Source organism: Zingiber officinale, chromosome 6A (genome assembly GCF_018446385.1).
Source record: "Zingiber officinale cultivar Zhangliang chromosome 6A, Zo_v1.1, whole genome shotgun sequence".
In the NCBI taxonomy this organism is placed as follows: domain Eukaryota; kingdom Viridiplantae; phylum Streptophyta; class Magnoliopsida; order Zingiberales; family Zingiberaceae; genus Zingiber; species Zingiber officinale.
Window position 1 is genome coordinate 52,056,372 of NC_055997.1, and position 20,785 is coordinate 52,077,156.

Below are 20,785 nucleotides of genomic sequence, written 5' to 3' on the forward strand. Positions count from 1 at the left end.
TTTAGGAAAACAAAAACTTAACATTTAATCATGACTTAACTTTTAATTTTATTCTCCCCCTTTAACATATATAAAAAATAATTAAAAAAAATGTAAAGAATCCCCTCTCCATTAATACCTTAAAAAAATTGAAAAACTTTTAAGTAATTGTTTTAAAAAAATTTAGAAGATACAAGTATCTAAATAATTATTTTCTTAAAGGGGAAAAAATTAAAAATTAGGTAAAGTTAATAGCATGATTATAACCCTAGAGCACAAGAAATGTAAAAAAATTAAATCGTTTTAAAATAATATCAATAAAATATCTAACCCTTAGTTATTGGCTATCTATTTGTAGATATTAGCTTAGGTAAAATTAATTTTTGAAGAATAAATAAAATTTGGAGAATTAATTTTAGATTTGATGAACTAATTTTAAGTTTTCAAAATAAATTTAAATTTTGAAAGAAAAATTTAAGTTTTGAAAATTAATTTAAGTAATGAAAATAATTTAAGTCTTGAAAATCAATAAATTTTTGAAAATTAATTAAGTTTTCAAAATTAATTTAAAGTTATAAAAATTAATTAATTTTGAAAATTAATTAAGTTTTCAAAATTAATTTAAAGTTTCCAAAATTAATTAATGTTATAAAAAATAATTAAGTTTTCAAAATTAATTTAAAATTTTGAAAATAATTATGGTTTGAAATTAATTTAAGGTTTGAAAATTAATTATAGTTTGAAAATAATTTAATTTTTTGACAATAATTAAGTTTTGAAAATTAATTTAAAATTTTAAAAAATACTTTTAGTTTTGAGAGTAATTAAAGTTTTAAAAAATAATTTATGTTTTGGAAATTAATTTTAGCTTTGAAAATAATTTAAAGTTTTAAATATTAATTTTTCTTTTGAAAAATTATATTTGAGTTTGAGAAATATTTAAATTTTAATTTGAAAAATATTTAGGTTTGAATAATTAAATTTGAATTTTTATAAATATTCAAATTTAAATTTTCAAAAAATTTAAGTTTGAATAATTTAGTTTGAATTTTGTGAAATATTTAAATTTCAATTTTGAAAAATATTTAAGTTTGAATAATTAAATTTGAATTTAAAAAATATTATATTTTAATTTTTAAAAATATTTAGCTTTGAATAATTAAATTTAATTTTGAGAAATATTTAAATTTGAATTTGAAAAAATATTTAAGTTTGAATTTGAAAATATTTAAGTTTGAAAAATTAAATTTGGATTTTGGGAAATATTTAAATTTGAAATTTGAAAAATATTTAAGTACGAATAATTAAATTTAAATTTGTGAAATATTTAAATTTGAATTTTAGAAAATATTAAAGTCTGAATATGAGAAATATTTATTTTTGACTAATTATATTTTAATTTGAGAAATATTTAAATTTTAATTTTTAGATATTTTTAACTTTGAATTTGAATAATTAAATTTGAATTTTGAGAAATATTCAAATTTAAAATTTTAAAAATATTTAAGTTTGAATTTGAAAAAATATTTAAGTTTGAATAATTATATTTTAATTTGAGAAATATTTAAATATATGCTTTAAAAAATATTTAGGTTTGAATTTGATCAATTGAATTAATTGGTTTTATGTTAGATTGAATAAATTGATTAATTGAATTAATAGATTAGTTTTAGTTAGTTTAAATTAGTCTAAATTGATTAATCTTAGCCTCTCACATATTTCTATATTTTTAATTAGGGTGCTTATGGGTTTTTGTGAGATATTTGATATATATTTTTATTTAATTTAATTTGAAATCAAAGGATTAGTTTACTTTTGAATTAAATTTTGGTTTAACAGTTAGTCAGTTAAGTATCCATTTCAATAATCGACTTCCAGGCTGTGGCGAAACTTAAGGGTTTTCTTAAGTATCAGAGCGATGACCACTTCTAGACAAAGTCTTTTAAGAAAATTGAATATTTAACTTTTTTCTAAAAATCCTTGTTCTAACTAGTAAAATGCCAATCAATCCTAAGTCCTTAATTATCTAGCCATCCTAATCTAGGCAAAAATAAGGAAAGCAGTAAATTAAGCAATCAAGCAAATCTATCCAACAATAAAGATGATATTTTTATTTGCTCTCCCTAGATTATAGTCTCAATAAGGTCAATCAAGGTAATGGATTTGATCTTTGGAGATCCAATATTGATTATGACCAACTTGATTAGTCAAGTTAGACTTAGAGACCCATGTTAGTATTAGTCCTAGTTCCAATTATGAGAATATTGTAAAGAGCTCCTTTTGTATCATATTTCATTATTAATAAAAGGTAAAGTTGGTTATTATATTTACTTCAATTCATTGCCGAATGAATAAGCATAATAATGTCATAGAGTAGTAGTTCTAATTTACAGCATATTAATTGGTTGAATTGATAGTGAGATATTGTAAATATACATAGAACACTACTCTTAACTATTCCTAGTGAAGTATTAATATACAAGGACAATATTAATGCGCTAAGACTAGCATGTAGGTAAATGGATAACTTAATCTCACAAGTCATGGATACACTACAAGAAAAACCCTCATAGACATCGATGGAACAACAACGGTTTTAAGCAACAGCCGATCTCTATGAGCGTAGATTTTCGCTCATAGACATCGATTTTTTAGCTGATGTCTATGAGCGCCTTTTTTTCGTTAATAGACACCGATTTTAACAGCGATTTTTAAAACCTGGTGTCTATGATAAATAAAATAATTTAATTTTTCCACCAATACTTAGCCAAAATTTACAACACTTCACTCTTCCCTCCAAACCTAAACCTTCCTCTTCCTAGATCACGCCGTCCTTCCCCTTCCTAGATCGACGCCCCTTCCTCTCCCGATCAGGATCAACACACGACTCCCTCCCTTGTGAGGTCTGCGGAATGCCCCGCTTTCCCAAACGACCACATCCATATCCTCTTTCCCCTTCTCTTCTCCTCTCCCTTCCGTCTTTGCCCTCTCGCGGGTTGCTCCATCTCTTAGGGTTTCTTCTCCTCATGCTTTCTGGTTTCTCCATTGATTCGTCGGCGGCCTTTTCCCTGGAAATCGTCTTGATTCCATTGCTGTTTTCGCTGCTGGTGCTCGGATTTGGCTCCTCAGGGCTGCTCCTTCGTCGTCTACACATTTTGCACCTCGCCTAGGGATCTTTCCAATGGCGACGTCCTCGACCGCTTCCACTCTCATTCTCGCCATCATCCTTCTGCTTGTCGCCCCCTTGTCGCCTGGGAACTGCGCATCGACTGGAGAAGGTAACGCTCACTTCTTCTCTTTCAGTGGGTCGGGGAAAAATCGGAGCTTCGCCATGGAGTTTGCCCTCTATGGCGATGCTGAGATGAATAACTCGGAGGTGAGGGTGACGCGTGCGGCGAACGAGAGCTCCGGGCTTATGATTTACTGGAAACCAGTCAGATTCTTTGGCACCAAGCCCGGGTTCTCTTCTTCCTTCTCGTTCTCTGTTTCGCCCGACAATGGCGGAGGCCTTAGCTTTCTTTTTATCTCCGTTCAGCGTTCCCTTGGAACCGGCAAATGGTGACTGGTCTAGGTTATCGACCAGTGTCGTTGTAGTGAAGTTCATGACGGTAGCAAGCCTCGTCGAAGTTGATATTGGTGGAGAACTTTTGACAAAAAGCAGTAATCTTTCCGACGATGGTTTGCTTCTCATCCTCAGCAAAGGAGAAAAATTGCATTCTTGGATTGATTACGACGAAGAATCGAAGAGAATAGAGGTCAGGCTTTGCCAGGATAAGGATCCGAAGGAAGCATCCCCTTCGATCTCTCACTCTATCGATTTGTCTTACATGTTGTGGAGGGAGGCGTCTTGGGTGGGTTTATCTTCCTGGAGTGGCAATTCTAGTCATGGCAGTAGCATATACTCGTGGAATTTTACAGAGAAGAGTAAGCTTTGTACTTGCACAATTCCAGTTTATTCTGCATTAATGCTTAGCAGCTTCAGGCATTCATATGACTGATGATGAAAGCAAATTAATTATTCTATAATATAAGTACAGGATTGTTATATCAAAAAATTCATGCTAAAAAAATTTAGTAAAAAATATTTATGGACTCAGTGCATCTTTTTTTAACTAATAAATTGTAAAATAGTTTCCTTGTTTCCCATTCTTTAGGTTATCCTTTGATTGTTACTTCTTCATGGCATCATGAATGTTTTGTTTGGTCTACTAAGTTGTTTGGCTGTGGTTAATTTCAGCTCCTGTTTGAAACAAGAAAATGGTTTTGGTGCTCAGTGAATAGGAGAAATACTAATATACATGTATCCTGATTATATTTGCCCCTTTCATGGAAATTACTATATATTTCTTGTTCCTATTTAACTTTTACAATTCATTTCTGATTATTTTTCATTATGCGTTGTATTTGTTTGCCTAGTTCCTGTTTGCTACTTAGTAGACAAATCTCAATTCTTAATCAGGATCGGACAGGATGTACTGCATGATGTATTTAAAAGGATACTTCTTTCATAATATAGTGATATTCATCGCCTATTCTCATAGAAATTGTGTTGACAGGATTTGTGACAGAGCAGGAGTCCATGTCCATTGATGTAATAAGGAAGGCATACCAAGTAACAGAAGAGGGGTTTATTTCCTTGGTGACCAAACAATGGCCTGTGAAGCCTCAGATTGCAGCTGTTGGCTCATGCTGTCTAGTTGGGGTAATCTGCGGTGGATTTGGCTCCTCGGGGAATTAACATGTCTTATCTGTATAAACGGTGGTTTTCTTTTTCAATTTTATTTGTGCAATTATGTGACATTTGTTTTTATTTGGCAATTTGTCATAGTATTTGTTCTGAAGTATGTGAAGATCAAATGTTATTTGTTACTTCTTCCATTGATATTCTGATTTTCTTTTGATGCCTTGGAGTTGGATAAATATTATTCCTTTTGCTTTGATTTTGTTTAATTTTTACCAAGATTGTAGTTATATCTAAGAGGTCAAGGAATATTCAGGCCAAGGTTCTACGTGCTCTCTAGCCCACATTTTGCACCTCCTTTGAACTGGTGCATTGTTTTTTTTTTGGAAGAATTCATGTTCCTTTTCATTCTCATGTTTAATGAACCTTTCAATAAATAAGTGTTAATGTATTCGGATCACAAAATGTGAATTCACATCTATTGATTATGTGGAAGTTTAATTATAATCATGCCTCCTCCATGTTGCTTAGATTTATGAGGTTTAAGAATGAAGGAAGAATCTTTCATTTTATTCTTTTGAAAATTTATTATGTTAATATAAGTAGAATCTTTTTGAAGATAGTGTGAATAAATTATTTTATATATTCCAAGAAAAATCATAATAATCTACTATACACCATGCATCACTATATTTAGCTTCTTTCAAATCAGTTGCTGTATAACAGATTATTTCAAATTTGCAGATCAAAAAAGCTGAGCAAATAAGTAAAATTATGGTAAATGGTTTATTTTTGTAAAGCATTTGATCCCATGTATCTAAATTATTGGCATATTCTTGTTTTCAGTGTTTTGGTTCCTAGTCATTTATGTTTTGATAAATTATGCAATTATATGGAATGATAGCAGAAAAAGTAGTGAGGACTGATTTAAATAATACCTTAACCGTTGACTATTGGATTGATGAATTGTTCTTTCTTTTAGCACACAGAACTCTGGTATTGTATTTTTAGGCAGCAGAGTTTTTTGAAAATCTCATTTATCATTGTTCTATTGAAATTTGTTTTTAGAAATTGAATGTAACTAAGCACAACACAACATGCTAGCCATATTGAGAAAGATACTAGAATGGCAAAGTGGAGGTGACTGGATGTAGTTTGAGGTGGTTGCATATTGAAATTGTATATCTTTCCATTGAATGCCCTCAGTACTCATTGAGTTCCTTTTACTAAATGATCTGTTGTTTCTTTTCTTTTTTGCTTTAATGAGCTCTACTTATGTTCTCCAACTAGTTGCGTGTTTCATCTTATCGCATATCCATGCTAATGATTATTTGCTAGCATGTTTAATCCTAACCACGAGATCAATAATTATTTTCATATGTTCCTTTGTTTGACATTGAGATACTAATTTTGGATGTTGGTGCACCAAATGTAGTTTTTTATAATCGATGAAGCCGATCGAATATTGGAGGCTAACTTTGAGGAAGACATGGAGAAAATATTTAAGCGGCTGCCAAAGGTATGCTATTTAGTTCCCTTCGGTTTATAGTTATTACAGGAGTGTTGCAAAGTCGACATCATGTTTTATAATTATCACATTCACTCCCTAATACGCAGACAAGGCAAACTGCTCTATTTACAGCTACCTAAACTAAGCAGGTTTCTATTTCTTTCTAACTACTATTCATAATCATTTTGGTTTTCATTTTCTTTAACTTATAAAAAAAATTACAGGTTGAGGATTTTGCGAACTTGTCATTTAAGGAAAAGCATGTATATGTAGGTGTTGATGATGGAAGGTCGAAGGTAATCTCCAGATTTATTTTATCATTGTTTTTACTCGGTTGTTCCGTCAATAGCAAGGTTGACACGAATTCATCTTTCTCAGGTGACCGTCGAAGGGTTGCAGCATGGCTATTGTGTCGTGCCTAGCAATAAAAGGTTTCTGGTCTTGTATGCTTTTCTTAAGAGGAACCTTTCGAAGAAGATAATGGTCTTCTTCTCCTTATGCAATTCGGTCAAGTACCATTCTGAGCTTCTCAGATACATTCATGTCGATTGTCTCGATATCCATGGAAAGCAGAAGCAGCAGAAATGAACTAGTACATTCTTTGAGTTCTACAAAGCCGAAAAGGGTATATACTGCTCTGCACTGATGTTGCTGCTCGTGGACTTGATATTCCTACTGTGGTAAATTAAACTTTGGTTTTATATTCATGCATTGTCTAATCTTAATACCACATATTGTTGATTGGCCATAGGACTGGATTGGCCAATATAATCCTTCTGATGAACCAAAAGTGCGAGTTTAACCAAATGACATGGTACCCTTTAAGATGCCTTATAACAGATTATTTTGTTTTATTTTATTCAGGTAAGAGAAATGGAGAATCAATTAAATGGTGAGAGGATAATCAAGAAGGATATTGCAAAGTTCCCAAAGCCTCCAGTGGCTCCTTTAAGATGGAAGCCTCCTTTACAAAGAATCACCAATCAGTTGTCACCCTCAGGACATCAAACAAGCAGAGGTACCCATCCAATAATAGATAAAGAAAATTGTCTATTAACAAATAAAACTACTGGGGAAGATTTAGTTAAATCTTTGCACCGAGCAAGAAGGATAACGTTGGCACTAGTAAGAAGAATATTTGTGTACTATCTATTACCTTTTGATGTTGTAAGAAGAATAGTTATGTGTAATTTGTGGATACTGACTTGATGTGCACAATATCTATTATCTTTTTATGTTGTAAGAAGAATATTTATATGTTGGTTATATAGATATTGACTTGGTGTATTTAGATACATCGGTGCATTTTTATTTGTTATTTTCTTAGTGAATTAATAATATTAACTTAATTTTATGATTTGCTTGGTGATAATATTGGTTTTTCACTATTTCGGAAATCGAATTTGTGTCGTTAAACAATACTGATATTATATCGATTTTCCACCGCTGCAAAACCGGTGTCATTAACTAATATTACATCGGTCGTATACCGCTGCCAAAATTGGTGTTATTAACATATAATATTACATCGGTTTTACACCCGATGTCGTTAAGTCTACACCAGTTTTAACCCGATGTCTAAAATGACAGACCTTTTATATCGCCTTCATAGACATCGGTCGAAAATGTAATAGATATCGGTGGAAAACTGATGTCTATGAGAGTTTTTGTTGTAGTGATATGAAATATCAGGTTGACACATGAGTATATATTAGAGAATATGTACTGAATGACTCACCATGAGAATGTTTCATGGATCATTATGTGAGTGTCATAAACATTCTCATGTGACTATTGAAATGAATAGTCCTTAGACCTGAAGTCACTATGATTCCCTACATAAGGCGTTGTATATTTTGGTATCGGTAAACGTCACCTGTAACAAGGTAGACTATAAAGTTGATCACTAGGTATGCAATAACTTACGCAGAGGGATGTGAGTGATGTAGATGGGATCTATCCCTTCTATATGACGGAAGTGATATCTGTAGGGGATCGGTGGCCGGCTAGAAGGGGGGTTGGATAGACGACACCCCCAAATAATCGCTTCCTACACTAGTTAGTTTGCGCAGCAGAAATACAAACTATACAAATACAAATATGAATGTTAATAAAGACTAGAAAGAGTAAGCAAACCGCTAAACGTCAATGTAACGTGATTTGGAGATAAAACTCCTACTCCACGGCTGTTCATAAGGTGGACGATCCCGATCCGTCGGTGGATGACTCCTTGGAAACTCTGGCTAGCTCAAATCTCCTTGTGGGTGGAGAAATCGTACCACAAACCCACCAAGACCTCTTGGACACAAGGGAAACCTTGAGCACTGGTAGACCACTAATTAGACTTTAACCAAGTCTAATTTTGTCAACTATAACCAAGCTCCTAAGCTTTGGTTATATAGGCCACGTGTTGAAAACCCCGCCTACCAATCAACTGCCAAATCCATCAGTCGACTGCCCTCTTGTGGAGATTCGACCGTTATATCCCAACAACTCTTTATTAGTCGACTGCTCCACACTGGATGAGTGAACAGAAACATTCTGTTCACTCCCAGTCGACTGCCCAGTCGACTACACTAGTCGACTGATGAAACCACCAGTCGACTGGTACCCGAGTACACTTCACTCAACACTCGGACCCTCACCCTTACGACTCATTTGACGCTTCTTTGCAGCCTTTACCTCTTGCCTTCAAGCCTACTTCTTTTGACTCTCATCCCTCGGATACATTTAAGTCTGCGGATCATCCCCAATGTCATCCTTCGCGTATGCTTCGAAGTCGCTTCCCTCGACCCTTGTCCTCGCTGTCTTGTCCACGGTCCCTCGAATGCTCCATCCTTCACTGGACCCGAAGTCATCAACCTGAGTTAAATGTGTATCCTCCAAACTTGCACAACTCAAATACACATATCAAATACAAGGGTGAACCTAACTTAAATCCTTTGCCCAAACACCAAAACACATGGTAGCATGGACCATTGGGATTGCTCCAACAATCTCTCCCTTTTTGATGTTTGGCAATACGTTTAAGTTAGGGAAAACAAATAGCAAATAAACATGCTAAAACAATAGACTTACGATGCCAAAGATACACACTTGGACTTATACTGCCCAATGTCACATTCATGACCCAATCTAGACTCCCAAGTAGTACCCACTTGAGATCCATTTGCCATGGGTCCCAACTTAACTCTTTGAACTCCCCCTAGAGCCCTTAGCCTTAGCCACCTCCCTAGGTGACTCATCCACAATTGCTAGGCCACATCGGTGCACCTCCGGTGACACTTGTGTTGGAGTTGCAAGGTTGCAAACATAGTCCCATATTGAAAACACATGGGAAAGATCATGAGTTTATAAGAGAAAAGATATCTCTATTGGTATGAGGCCTTTTGGGGAGAACCCAAGAGCAAAGTCATGAGGGTCTAGGCCCAAAGTGGACAATATCATGCTATTATGGAGATATCTAAATTCTTTTCGATCCTACAATTGGTATCAAAGCCCGGACTGCCAGAACGTTTAACCGTTGACTGTGCACAAGAGCTATAGTCTGATTGAGCCATGTGAGAATAATATTGACCTCGAACAAAGTAAGTAGGGGCTCCTATGTTCGGATCAAGAGGTCCAGACACCAGGCAAGAAGTCCTAGTTGCGACTAGGCAAGGAAGTCCTAGTAGATCGGGTGGACTGAGGGACAGGAAGACCTGGTAGGTCGAGGATTAGACGTGGAAAGCCTATGGTCCTTTGTTTGAGGGGGGGATTGTTGGGGTTGCAAGGTTGCAAATATAGTCCCATATTGAAAACACATGGGAAAGATCATGGATTTATAAGAGAAAAGATATCTCCATTGATATGAGGCCTTTTGGGGAGAGCCCAAGAGCAAAGCCATGAGGGTCTAGGCCCAAAGTGGACAATATCATGCTATTGTGGAGATATTTAAATTCTTTTCGATCCTACAACTTGACCTACAAACCTAACCTTTTTAACCTTGGGCACCTTATCCTTAGTTAATATAACCTTACCATTAAATGACTTTCCCATGCCATTTATTGACTTTTCCTTGCTATAGTCATATGCAACCCTAGCATAAGACTTTCCCTTAGCATTGGAGATACTAGATCGGTATCCTAAACTCGATCTATCATTGTTGGGTCTTTGGCTACCCAACATCATACCTAAACCCTTAGATCCAACATTGAATCTTTCTAGGGATTTCTCCAACTTATCAAGCTTTACCTTCAAAACTTGATTCTCCCTTTCTAGGTTCCTAACCCTAGAGTCAACATATCCACCTTAGACATTCCTAGACCTACCCATTTTTCTAGGTATATGTCTCCCCTTTTTAGGATTAATGCATTGGGTCTCCTTAGGTCTACCATTTCTAGAGTTATCATGAATGAGTTTTCTAGGGTTATGATCTACATTTACCCTATTTCTATCATGGTATCTAAAGCCAAAATTTTTTATTGCTATATAATGACTATCATTATTTTTCCTAGCATGCATGGGAACATAAGAATTTGAATTACGATTCAAGTTAGGGTTTACCTCCCTTACCTTGAAGCTTCCCCTTGACTTGAGCTCCTCTTCTTCTCTTTCTCCCATTTCTTCAATTGGGTCAACTTCTTGAGCTCTCCCTTCCTTGGGCATTTTGTGTGGCAGTGTCCCATTTCTCCACACGTGAAGCACCTAATGTGCTTCTTCTCCTTCTTCTTCCTACAACTCAAATTAGATTCTAAAGAAATTGAATTGAGTTTAGGAGATATCTCTTTCTTAGCCATAGAACATCTACTCTTGTAGTGTCCCTTCTCATTGCACCCGAAGCATACACTGTGGTCCTTTGACTTGACTTCGATGGAGACGCTTACTAAGTTGACCTCCAAGACCTCTTCTTCACTTGTCTTGGACTCTTCTTTAACCATTGAGGATGTTGATGATGCTTCCTCATCCTTCTTCTCCTCCTCGGAAGTTGAGTGCCCGCCACCTTCTGGTTGATCCTCCTCTCCTTGAGCAATTAGACTCATTTCCTTGGGCTCTTCTTCTTCTTGTGTTGACATAGGTTCTTCCCAAGGAACATTCTTTATCTTCCTCCACAAATCGTGGGCATTCTCTTATTTACCTACACAACTCATCACATTAGAAGGCAACATATCTATAAAAATTGATATTACCTTATCATTTGCCTTCGATCATGCAGTTTGCTCCTCCGTCATATATCGTGGTCGGAGTTTATTCCCTTTCTTGTCCTTCGGGACTTCGAACGACTCCTTGATCACCATCATGGTGTCCCAATCCATATCGAAGAAGACCTCCATCTTCATCATCCAATACGTGATGTCCCATAAGCCACCGCCTTCAAACTTCGACGGTTCAATCAAGCCAGTTATCTTCTCATATTTTCTCTTCTCGGTGATTAGTCCGGTGAAGTGCGACCTCGGCTTTGATACCACTTGTAGAGGTCGGTAGTCGGCTAGAAGGGGAGTTGGATAGACGACACCCCCAAATAATCGCTTCCTACACTAGTTAATTTGCGCAACGGAAATACAAACTATACAAATACAAATATGAAAGCGAAAGACAAGAAAGAGTAAGCAAACCACTAACATATCAATGTAACATGATTCGGAGATAAAGCTCCTACTCCACGGCTGTTCATAAGGTAGATGATCTTGAACCATCGGTGGATGACTCTTTAGAAACTCTGGCTAGCTCAAACCTCTTTGTGGGTGGAGAAACCTCACCACAAACTCACCAAGACCTCTTGGACACAAGGGAAACCTTGAGCACTGGTAGACCACTAATTAGACTTTAACCAAGTCCAATTTTGTCAACTATAACCAAGCTCTCAAGCCTTGGTTATATAGGTCACGGGTTGAAAACCCCGCCGACCAGTCGACTGCCAAAACCATCAGTCGACTGCCCTCTTATGGAGATTCGACCATTACATCCCAATGACTCTATACCAGTCGACTAGTAAAAGTACCAGTCGATTGCTCCACACTGGCTGAGCAAACAGAAACATTTTGTTCGCTCCCAGTCGATTGCCTAATCGACTACACCAGTCGACTGATGAAACCACTAGTCGACTGATACACGAGTACACTTTACTCAGCACTCAGACCCTCACCCTTACGACTCATTTGATGTTTCTTTGCAGCCTTGATCTCTTGCCTTCAAGTCTTCTTCCTTTGGCTCTCGTCCCTCGGATACATTCAAGGCCACGGCTCGTCCCCAATGCCATCCTTTGCGTATGCCTTGAAGTCACTTCCCTCGGCCCTTGTCCTCGCTGCCTTGTCCACGGTCCCTCGGATGCTCCATCCTTCGCCAGATCCAAAGTCATCAACCTAAGTCAAATGTGTATCTTGCAAACTTGCACAACTCAAATATACATATCAAATATAAAGATGAACCTAACTTAAACACTTTGCCCAAACACCAAAACACTAGGTCACACAGACCATTGGAATTTCTCCAACAATATTTATGTGCCCCTTGATTAGTAGGACATAAGAAAGCATGACCATGCTCAAATGAGTCAATATGAGATATTGAGCTTATTTAATTGAGTGTGTCTACTTAAAAATCAAGAAACATAAAGATTGATAAGAGGATGACATGGTCTATGCCTCATTGATCAATCTAGATATCAAGGATAGAATGATTGAGTCATACAAGATAATAACCACGGAAAGGTTAAGTCGGATCTCGACATTCTCGTCACTTGGGTAGCAATGGTGCCTTTCTGGATGTCACTCATTGTTTATGTATCTAAATGTTGAGTTGGATACATTGCCAACATTATGAGCACTTATTGGGTCACACACAAAGAACAAGTTGATTTGGAGATGAATTTATATGATGGATCATTGGATTAAATCTAATCCAAATTAGACTCATTGAGTTAGACTCAATTGAATCCAATTATTGGATTGAGTCTAATTTGAATTAGATTCATGGAGTCAATTTGGATTGATGTTCATGGAGTCAATTTGGATTGATGAGGTTTAATGAGTTAGACTCATTAGATGAACTTGAATTCACCATGGAAGATGAAAGATCAATTTCGAATATGACCATTAACTCATGAAGAATTCAAATGTTGATTTGAATTCTAGAAAGAAGACCAAAAGACTTTTCATGAAAGATGATTAAGATCAATTCATATAGGAAGATCAAAAGACACATGACCTTTGATATTCATTAGATGGATACAAATATAATTTTTTGAAAGAAATTTTCATTAGATAAAAAACTTGTTGTGTCCATTGAGTTTCCTCCTCTTTTTCTTCTTCCTTATCTTGGCTGAATCACCTTTATTGGTTGCTAGCACAACCTTATGTGGTTTCCTTCTCTACTTTGTGAGTTTGTGAGTCAAACAAAGACTTGTTCGTGTGTGATCCTGTCCGAACGCTGACTCAACGGACGCTGGGCACGTGGCGCTCTCCGGTTGCTGACATGGGTCTTCGACTGGTCGTACGAAGCTCCGGCGACCTGCACAGAAGTCGGGCCGGGAAGGGGTTCCCGGCGGTGACCCTCTGACGCTCAAGTCAGGCAAGCAAGTGGTGAAAAAGGTGACTCCAAAGGTGTTGAACGCGTACCTCCGGCGAAGTATGAGGCTCTATATATAGAGCGGTGAAAGAGCTCCTGCACATCCACCGAGGCTCATACGTGTCCGCAGCCCATGCCTCGGTATGTATCTGTTAGAAAGCTTACCTGACGCCATACTGCTACAGTCCAAGCATGTCCCTTGATGGGACAAAGGAACCCCCTGTCATAAGATTTGAAGTATGGTCTACACGTGAAACATACTTGCTGTCAGAAAAAAGGGTGTCCCTTGTCCTTTCCCCTTTACTCCAGATATGTCGTCCGTCCGGCAAACTTCAGCGACATCCGGCCGGACGTATACGGTTGTTTACTTGGGGAAATTCTCAATCATGTGCTTTGCAGAGACTGTTAGCAGTATGTTACCTGGTGGCTTTGGCCGAGCGTGCAGCCTGCTCAGCCCTACGCTCTTTTCCACTTAACGCCGGAACCCTGACTTCCAACAGGGCGCCTTGAACTATCAGCCACACCGGCGCGGTCGGCCTGCCGGTCGGACCCATCCCTCTCCGGACGTTGACACCGCTGGGCAGCCGGTCGGTCGGTCGGACCCATCCCTCTCCGGACGGATATCTGCCACTTTGACTTCCACGTGGCGTTGACTTTACCGGACGGGGTCCCCTGTTCTTGCGACCGGATCACTTGCCTCCCCTTCAAGTCTAGTCGAAGGAGGCGAATGGTCCGACTGACTGGACTGCGAATTTAGCCGGGCGGCTCCTCCGTGCTAATATCCTCCGATCGGCTAACCGCAGAGATGGCCTTAAGCGAATTAACAATAGCATTCACCGGATCTCCTCGTGCTTTGCGCCAATCTTCGACATTAAGGTTGAGCATGCTTTCATTAAATGCTCCGAATGGTCGAATGCCACGTGGCGCACTGCCGTCAGCGTACGGCGGCGGTGGCATGGTGTTTTGATGTGATCGAAGCGATTCAAAATGGACGGCACGATGCACGCTTTAATTCCCGTGACCTGGATCCGACGGTGGAGGCCGCCCGACCTCCACCCTATAAATTCTTCGTTTTCTTCTCTTTCTCTTCTCTGCCTCCGCGACTTCGACCCCTACCCCCAGCGCTTTGGAGCTCCGGCGATTCCTCTTCTGCTTTCCGACGACCTCCGACACCTTCTTTCCGCTCCTTCTTTCTTTTTCGTAAGGTTCTCCCCCTTCCTTTCTTGTTTCCGGTGCTCTTTACATTTCTTTCTTCCGTTTTTGCTCCTGGATACTGTTCCGGCGATCTCTTCTTGTTTCTGTCCTCTTTCCTGGCCTCCTTCGCTCGGCCAATGGCTAGTTCTTCGCACCCCGAAGACCAGTCTCTCGGCCCATGGTACACCACCATGCAGTCCCGATTCGACCAGCGTGATTTTGATATCCTGACAGACAATTTCGAAATCCCCGAAGATTTTGAACTTCTGTTGGCCGGTCCTTCCGCTCGGCCGCACAGGCCGCCGCGCGGAGCCTTCTGCGTCTTCCGCGACCAATTTACCGCCGGTCTGCGGTTCCCTGTACATCCTTTCATCCTAGATGTTTGTAATTATTTCGGTGTGTCGCTCGGCAGTCTAGTACCCAACACATTTCGTCTCCTTTGCGGTGTTGTTGTTTTGTTTAAGATTCACAACATCCCCCTCCGACCGGAGGTCTTTTTTTATTTTTATTACCCCAAGCAAGCCGAACCGGCCACCTTTATGTTCCAAGCTCGACCCGGCTTAGTCTTCTTCAACAAGCTACCTTCTTCCAATAAACATTGGAAAGATTATTTTTTCTACATCCGTATGCCCGATCGGGCCAACTTCCCGACCCAATGGCAGGTCAGCTTACCCCCCACTCCCGAGCTGAAGAAATTCAAGACCCGACCGGACTATCTCCACGCTGCAAATATACTAACCAGTCTGCGACTTGATATCAACAAGCTTCTTCACGAAGGGGTGATGTACATCTTCGGCCTGAGTCCCATACGGACTCCTCTTCCGACCGACTTCGGTAAGAACTTTGCTTGGGCATTTGCTTTAATTGCTAACTGATTTCTTTTCTTTCCCTTGCAGCGGATATCGTCATGGATTCGGTGATGGCTGGCATTTTGAAGAGAAAGGCGGCAGCGCTAGAAGCCGCGGCAGAAATGGGCGTTGGGTATCCGGTGGTCGGATCCTGAAAGGAGAGCGGGACTCAGGTGATCACGCTCAAGCTTCTCGACAAAGCGTGGCGGTGAGCCACCCCTGGAGAACCAAGCGCCCAGGAAGGTTCGCTCGGGAGGCGACCTCTACAAAGAGGCGCAGGTGGAGACTCCCTGCGGTCGGCTACCTCTGCGGTCAAACCATCCGAGCGGGTCACTGCTGCTCGGGACAAGGCGCCAGAGGCCGAAACCATTTCGTCCGGCCGGGCCTTCGGCAGGACGAGCAATTGCTCGATTGAGGCAACTCCGATCGGCACCCTTCCGCGCTCGTCACTCGGTCCAGCTCAACCATTCATTCCAGTTTTGCGGCTCGATCCTCTTATTGCGGTCGGACGACCCGATCATGGCATACGATTGGTCACTCTTCATCTCCGTGAAGAGCTGCGCGAGCCGACCAACGGCACACCATTACCTTGAAAGGGCCCCTAGCTGAGATGTGGGCCGATGCTCGGGCACGCACAGCGCTGATCCCCCTCCGAAACTTGGCCAATAGCCACATGCGAGAGGCCACGGGGGTAAGTTCGCTTTCTCCGAAGTTTTGTATGCATTCCTTCCGATCGGCCGCTAACAACCCTAATTTTCTTTTGCCAGAGATGGGTGGAGGAGATTGCAGTCTCCAACCGCCTAGCCTTGGTGGATGAGGAATTAAGGCAGCTGAAGGCGGCGTGTGGTCCGTCCGGCTCTCAAGGCCCATCGTACTCTGAGCTGCAGAAGGAGCTTAAGAGAGCTCAGGATATGCTGGCGGCCGAGCAAAAGAAAATAGCCGATCAGGCCCACGCCTTGGTCGAGTCCGAGCGACAAGTTAAGTCGCTCGACACAAAATTAACCCTGGCCATGACTCGAAAAAATACGACCATCTCCGATCTGGAGAAAAAGAACGTGGAGGCTCGGGGCCTGGAGCTGAAGGTAAAAGAGCTGATGGAGCAGCTCGACAGAGAGAAGGCGGGCCGCTCGGCCGACGCGGAAAAGCTTAAGAATCTGAACGAGGCCCTCACTGGCTCCCAGGCGGCTTTCAAAGAATATCAGGATGCCGAGCCGAGTCGAGTCGCCCCCTTGAGACAGGGCTACATTCGTTCGCTTGAATTCTCGGAGAAAATTTGCGAGCGGATGTACACAGCCTTCGACTTGGCTATGACCGCTACCATGACATATCTGAAGTCAAAGGGCCTTCTTCCAGAGTCCACTAATATTCCGGCCGACGATCAGGTGGCGCTTCTAGATAACATCCCCAAGACCCTCTACGATTATATCGAGTAACTTTTGTAATTTGGCCACTCGGCTAGATATGATCCCTTTTGTACTTAGGCCGCCCGGCCTAAAGTTTTATTTTTAATGCAATGTTTTCCTTTTGCGTACTTTATCCTTTTGCACTTTGTCCTTTTGCTAGTTAATATGTGTGTTGCCCGCTCGTCTATTATCACACCTCTGGCATTCGAAAGGAATTTTTGCGAAGTACTTGGCGATGCCCTTCCGCTCGGCTAAATATTTCGGATGCGTAACATTCCGCTTTGATAGCAGGGATCGCTCGCTAGAAGCCGACAAGAACCTTTGGGCCCTGAGCCGAGCGAGAAACGAGCCGGCGTCTATAAACCCTCCGAGCGAAAGACCGTCGAGCTCCGACGTTAAATATCGAGAGACGAGCCGGCGTCTATAAACGTCCGAGCGGAAGACCGTCGAGCTCCGACGTTAAATATCGAGAGACGAGCCGGCGTCTATAAACGTCCGAGCGGAAGACCGTCGAGCTCCGACGTTAAATATCGAGAGACGAGCCGGCGTCTATAAACGTTCGAGCGGAAGACCGTCGAGCTCCGATGTTAAATATCAAGAGCGTCTATAAACGTCCGAGCGGAAGACCGTCGAGCTCCGACGTTAAATATCGAGAGACGAGCCGGCGTCTATAAACGTCCGAGCGGAAGACCGTCGAGCTCCGACGTTAAATATCGAGAGACGAGCCGGCGTCTATAAATATTCCGAGCGGAAGAAGGCAAAAAAAAAAAAAGACGTTAAACCGTAGAGTCGAACCGGCGACTATAAAAACCCCGGCTTGAAGACCGTCTAGCCCAGACGTTAAACCGTAGAGTCGAACCGGCGACTATAAAACCCCGGCTTGAAGACCGCTGCATGGACTAGTTATCAGAGATTCTATCTCCCCCGTTCGGGGTCGAGCGGTCGCCACTGGTCTCGGACCAGCTTCAGATATTCTATCTCCCTCGTTCGGGGTCGAGCGATTATCACTGGCCTCGAGCCAGCTTATCAGCACATCGTATTTCTTATCTCCCCCGATCGGGGTCGAGCTATCTCCGATGGTCGAGAACAAAGAGTATCTCTACTGGTTTCAAACCAGAATACAGGTTATGCGCCCGTTCGGCTCGTGACTTTCGCCTCCACGAGCCTGCGATTCACGGGCTACACTTCCGATCGACTCACGAGTGATGCGGTCACTCGGCATCATTCCATTTAGTTCACTCGATTGCTGGGTGGCACCTTACGATCGCCCGTTGACTATTCTTGAGGCTGCGCAGTCAGCACTTTCATAGCCGTCCGATCGGCATCATTTCGATCGCTCGCACGACAGCGTCCGTCTAGCATCTACCCATCCGATCGGCATCATTTCGATCGCTCGCATGACAGCGTCCGTCTAGCATCTATCCATCCGATCGGCATCATTTCGAGCGCTCTCACGACAGCGTCCGTCTAGCATCTATCCATCCGATCGGCATCATTTCGATCGCTCACACGACAGTGTCCGTCTAGCATCTATCCATCCGATCGACAGCACTTCGATCGTCCGGTCGGTATCTTCGCGGCTGCGCACCCGGCATTGGTCCGATTACAGACTTGGTCCGCTCGGTATCGTTACCATCTCCTACGACACCACTATTATACCGACCGCTCGAGCGACATTATATTATTGGTTCAGCGATTTGGCTTTGACATCGAGAACGGTTCAATTCTTTGCAATAGACTGTCCAGTCGGTCGGACTCACGCCTCCTTCGACTAGACTTGAAGGAGAGACTTGTGATCCGGATGTAGTTTGGGACATGAAAGGAATTAAGAAAAGGAAAGGGGGCATTTGTGTCATTTGGAAGGAGAAGGTTTTAGGGATTTTAGTGCTTATAAGCACTGTTGACAGGAAGTGAGAGGAAGTGAGGGGGGGGGGGGTTCGGGAGAGGAACAGAAGGCCGCCGCCAGCATGAAGGAAGGGAGGTCTTCTTCCTCCCCATCTTGCACTGTTTGCCGGGGCCATCGCCGGCCTTCACCGGCCTTCGCCGGCAACTGCCTCCGTTGCTCTCCTCCTCCTCACGACGTAGGCACTGTGCCGCCGCCATCATTTCCCTCCGGATGCCGCCGCTGCTGCTGCCACCGGTCGGAGCTCCCCACACGCGGCCTTTCCTTGCCACCGCCCACATCACAGGTGTCGCCACTCCGATCCTAGCCTTCGTCCCTTCCTCCGCCGAGGTGTTGCGGGTGCCGGCGCCACTAGTGCTGGCGAAGGGCTCCGGACGCAGCCTACCTTGCTGCTGGCAGCAACATCTCCGCTGCTACACCTCCTCGCAGCGCCACCCACAGCCATAGCGTCCAGCCGCCAAGTCCGACGACCACCGCCTTCGTGTGTAGCAACCACCGCAGCTTCTCCCGCCGTCCAGCGCCATCTCCTATCCCGGCGGCGTCTCCGGCAGCACGTCCCGTTTCTTCCAGCAGCGCCACCGCGTCTCCGGCGGCCGGCGCCTCCAGCGTCCAGCGCCGTCACCTCCAGCAGCCCCTGCCGCAACCACCGACACCTCTGGGCAGCCGTCATCACCCTCCAAGCAGCCGTCATCTGACGTGCTCAGGTTTGCTTCTTCCGGCCATCGCGCCGAGATTATGTCCTGCCATTGAGCCGGGGTATTTCATTCGTCACACCATTATCATGCTTGTGAGTCATCTGCACTATCCGACCTGCATGCTGTACGTCGGCCTATGATCCGTTGTGATATTCCCGCCGAGGTGCTGTTACCATATCCGGCCTACGAGCCGTCTCTTGGGACCCTTGCTGCATTAGATCCCATGTCGCCACACGATGACTCGATCAACACCACGACCAGCTCACCGATCCATCCGAGGGCGCCCCCCTGGGCCAGGGTACGTTCTCGTACTCGTTTCATGCTTATTTTATTATCATGTTATTATGCGGCTACTTATGCATTTGTGGGATCCGCCTCGAGCACCGAGGTACCAGAGACTGAGGCAACCCGGTCACTGGCTGCAGGTACAGTTGACCGGAGGAGGACTTCTGACGACCTGGTCAACGTAGAGGACAGCTCACCACCGGGTCAAGAGGATGCGGGCAACCCTCCAGACACGTCATACCGGCAGGTTCGTCTTCTCAGCTTCCAGACAGGAACAGTGTGGATACCAAAAGAGGCATGGACGAATGATTGTGCTGAGATCCTAGCTATCGGGAGTTCGTGTGCACCAATCAAAGGTATAACCTCTAATCAAACTTAGTATATGATATTTTTTCCTTTGCATGGATCTTCTAGAGAGGATCTAGTAAATTTTCCACTGCGTTTTTCTCATGTTTAACACACTAGATCCCTACAACCCGTACTTGGACTAGATTTCTATTGGTTCAATTTACTAAAGACAAGTAAGATCTGAATAGATATTTAGCCTTATATCCGAGTCTAGATCAATTATATATGCCCCTTTATTTTCCAAGAATCAGATCAAATTTCTTGGAATCCAAAGTGAACTATTCCAACATGTCCTTAAGTTCTTTGACTTGAGTTTTCAAATTGAAATTTTCTTCTTCAAGTTGATGGAATTGAGTTGAAGTTCCAATTTGAGTTGGCTCGTTCAAAGGACTTG

The 20,785-nt window shown here is 41.9% G+C and overlaps 1 protein-coding gene across 1 annotated transcript; it reads left to right on the top strand.

Moving 5' to 3' along the window:
• Window positions 1-3,581: 3,581 nt before the first annotated feature.
• Window positions 3,582-4,717, top strand: LOC121994796 (probable protein phosphatase 2C 79). The gene is made up of 2 exons (XM_042548714.1): window positions 3,582-3,903; window positions 4,536-4,717. Exons 1-2 carry the CDS (start codon window positions 3,582-3,584, stop codon window positions 4,715-4,717), a joined length of 504 nt encoding a protein of 167 aa, XP_042404648.1.
• Window positions 4,718-20,785: the final 16,068 nt, after the last annotated feature.

Bases quoted from the DNA above. Each gene is read 5' to 3' on its own strand.
- LOC121994796 (XM_042548714.1), top strand. From the start codon at position 3,582: ATGACGGTAGCAAGCCTCGTCGAAGTTGATATTGGTGGAGAACTTTTG. The intron at 3,904-4,535 runs GTAAGCTTTGTA...TTGTGTTGACAG, and splicing joins GTGGAATTTTACAGAGAAGA to GATTTGTGACAGAGCAGGAG.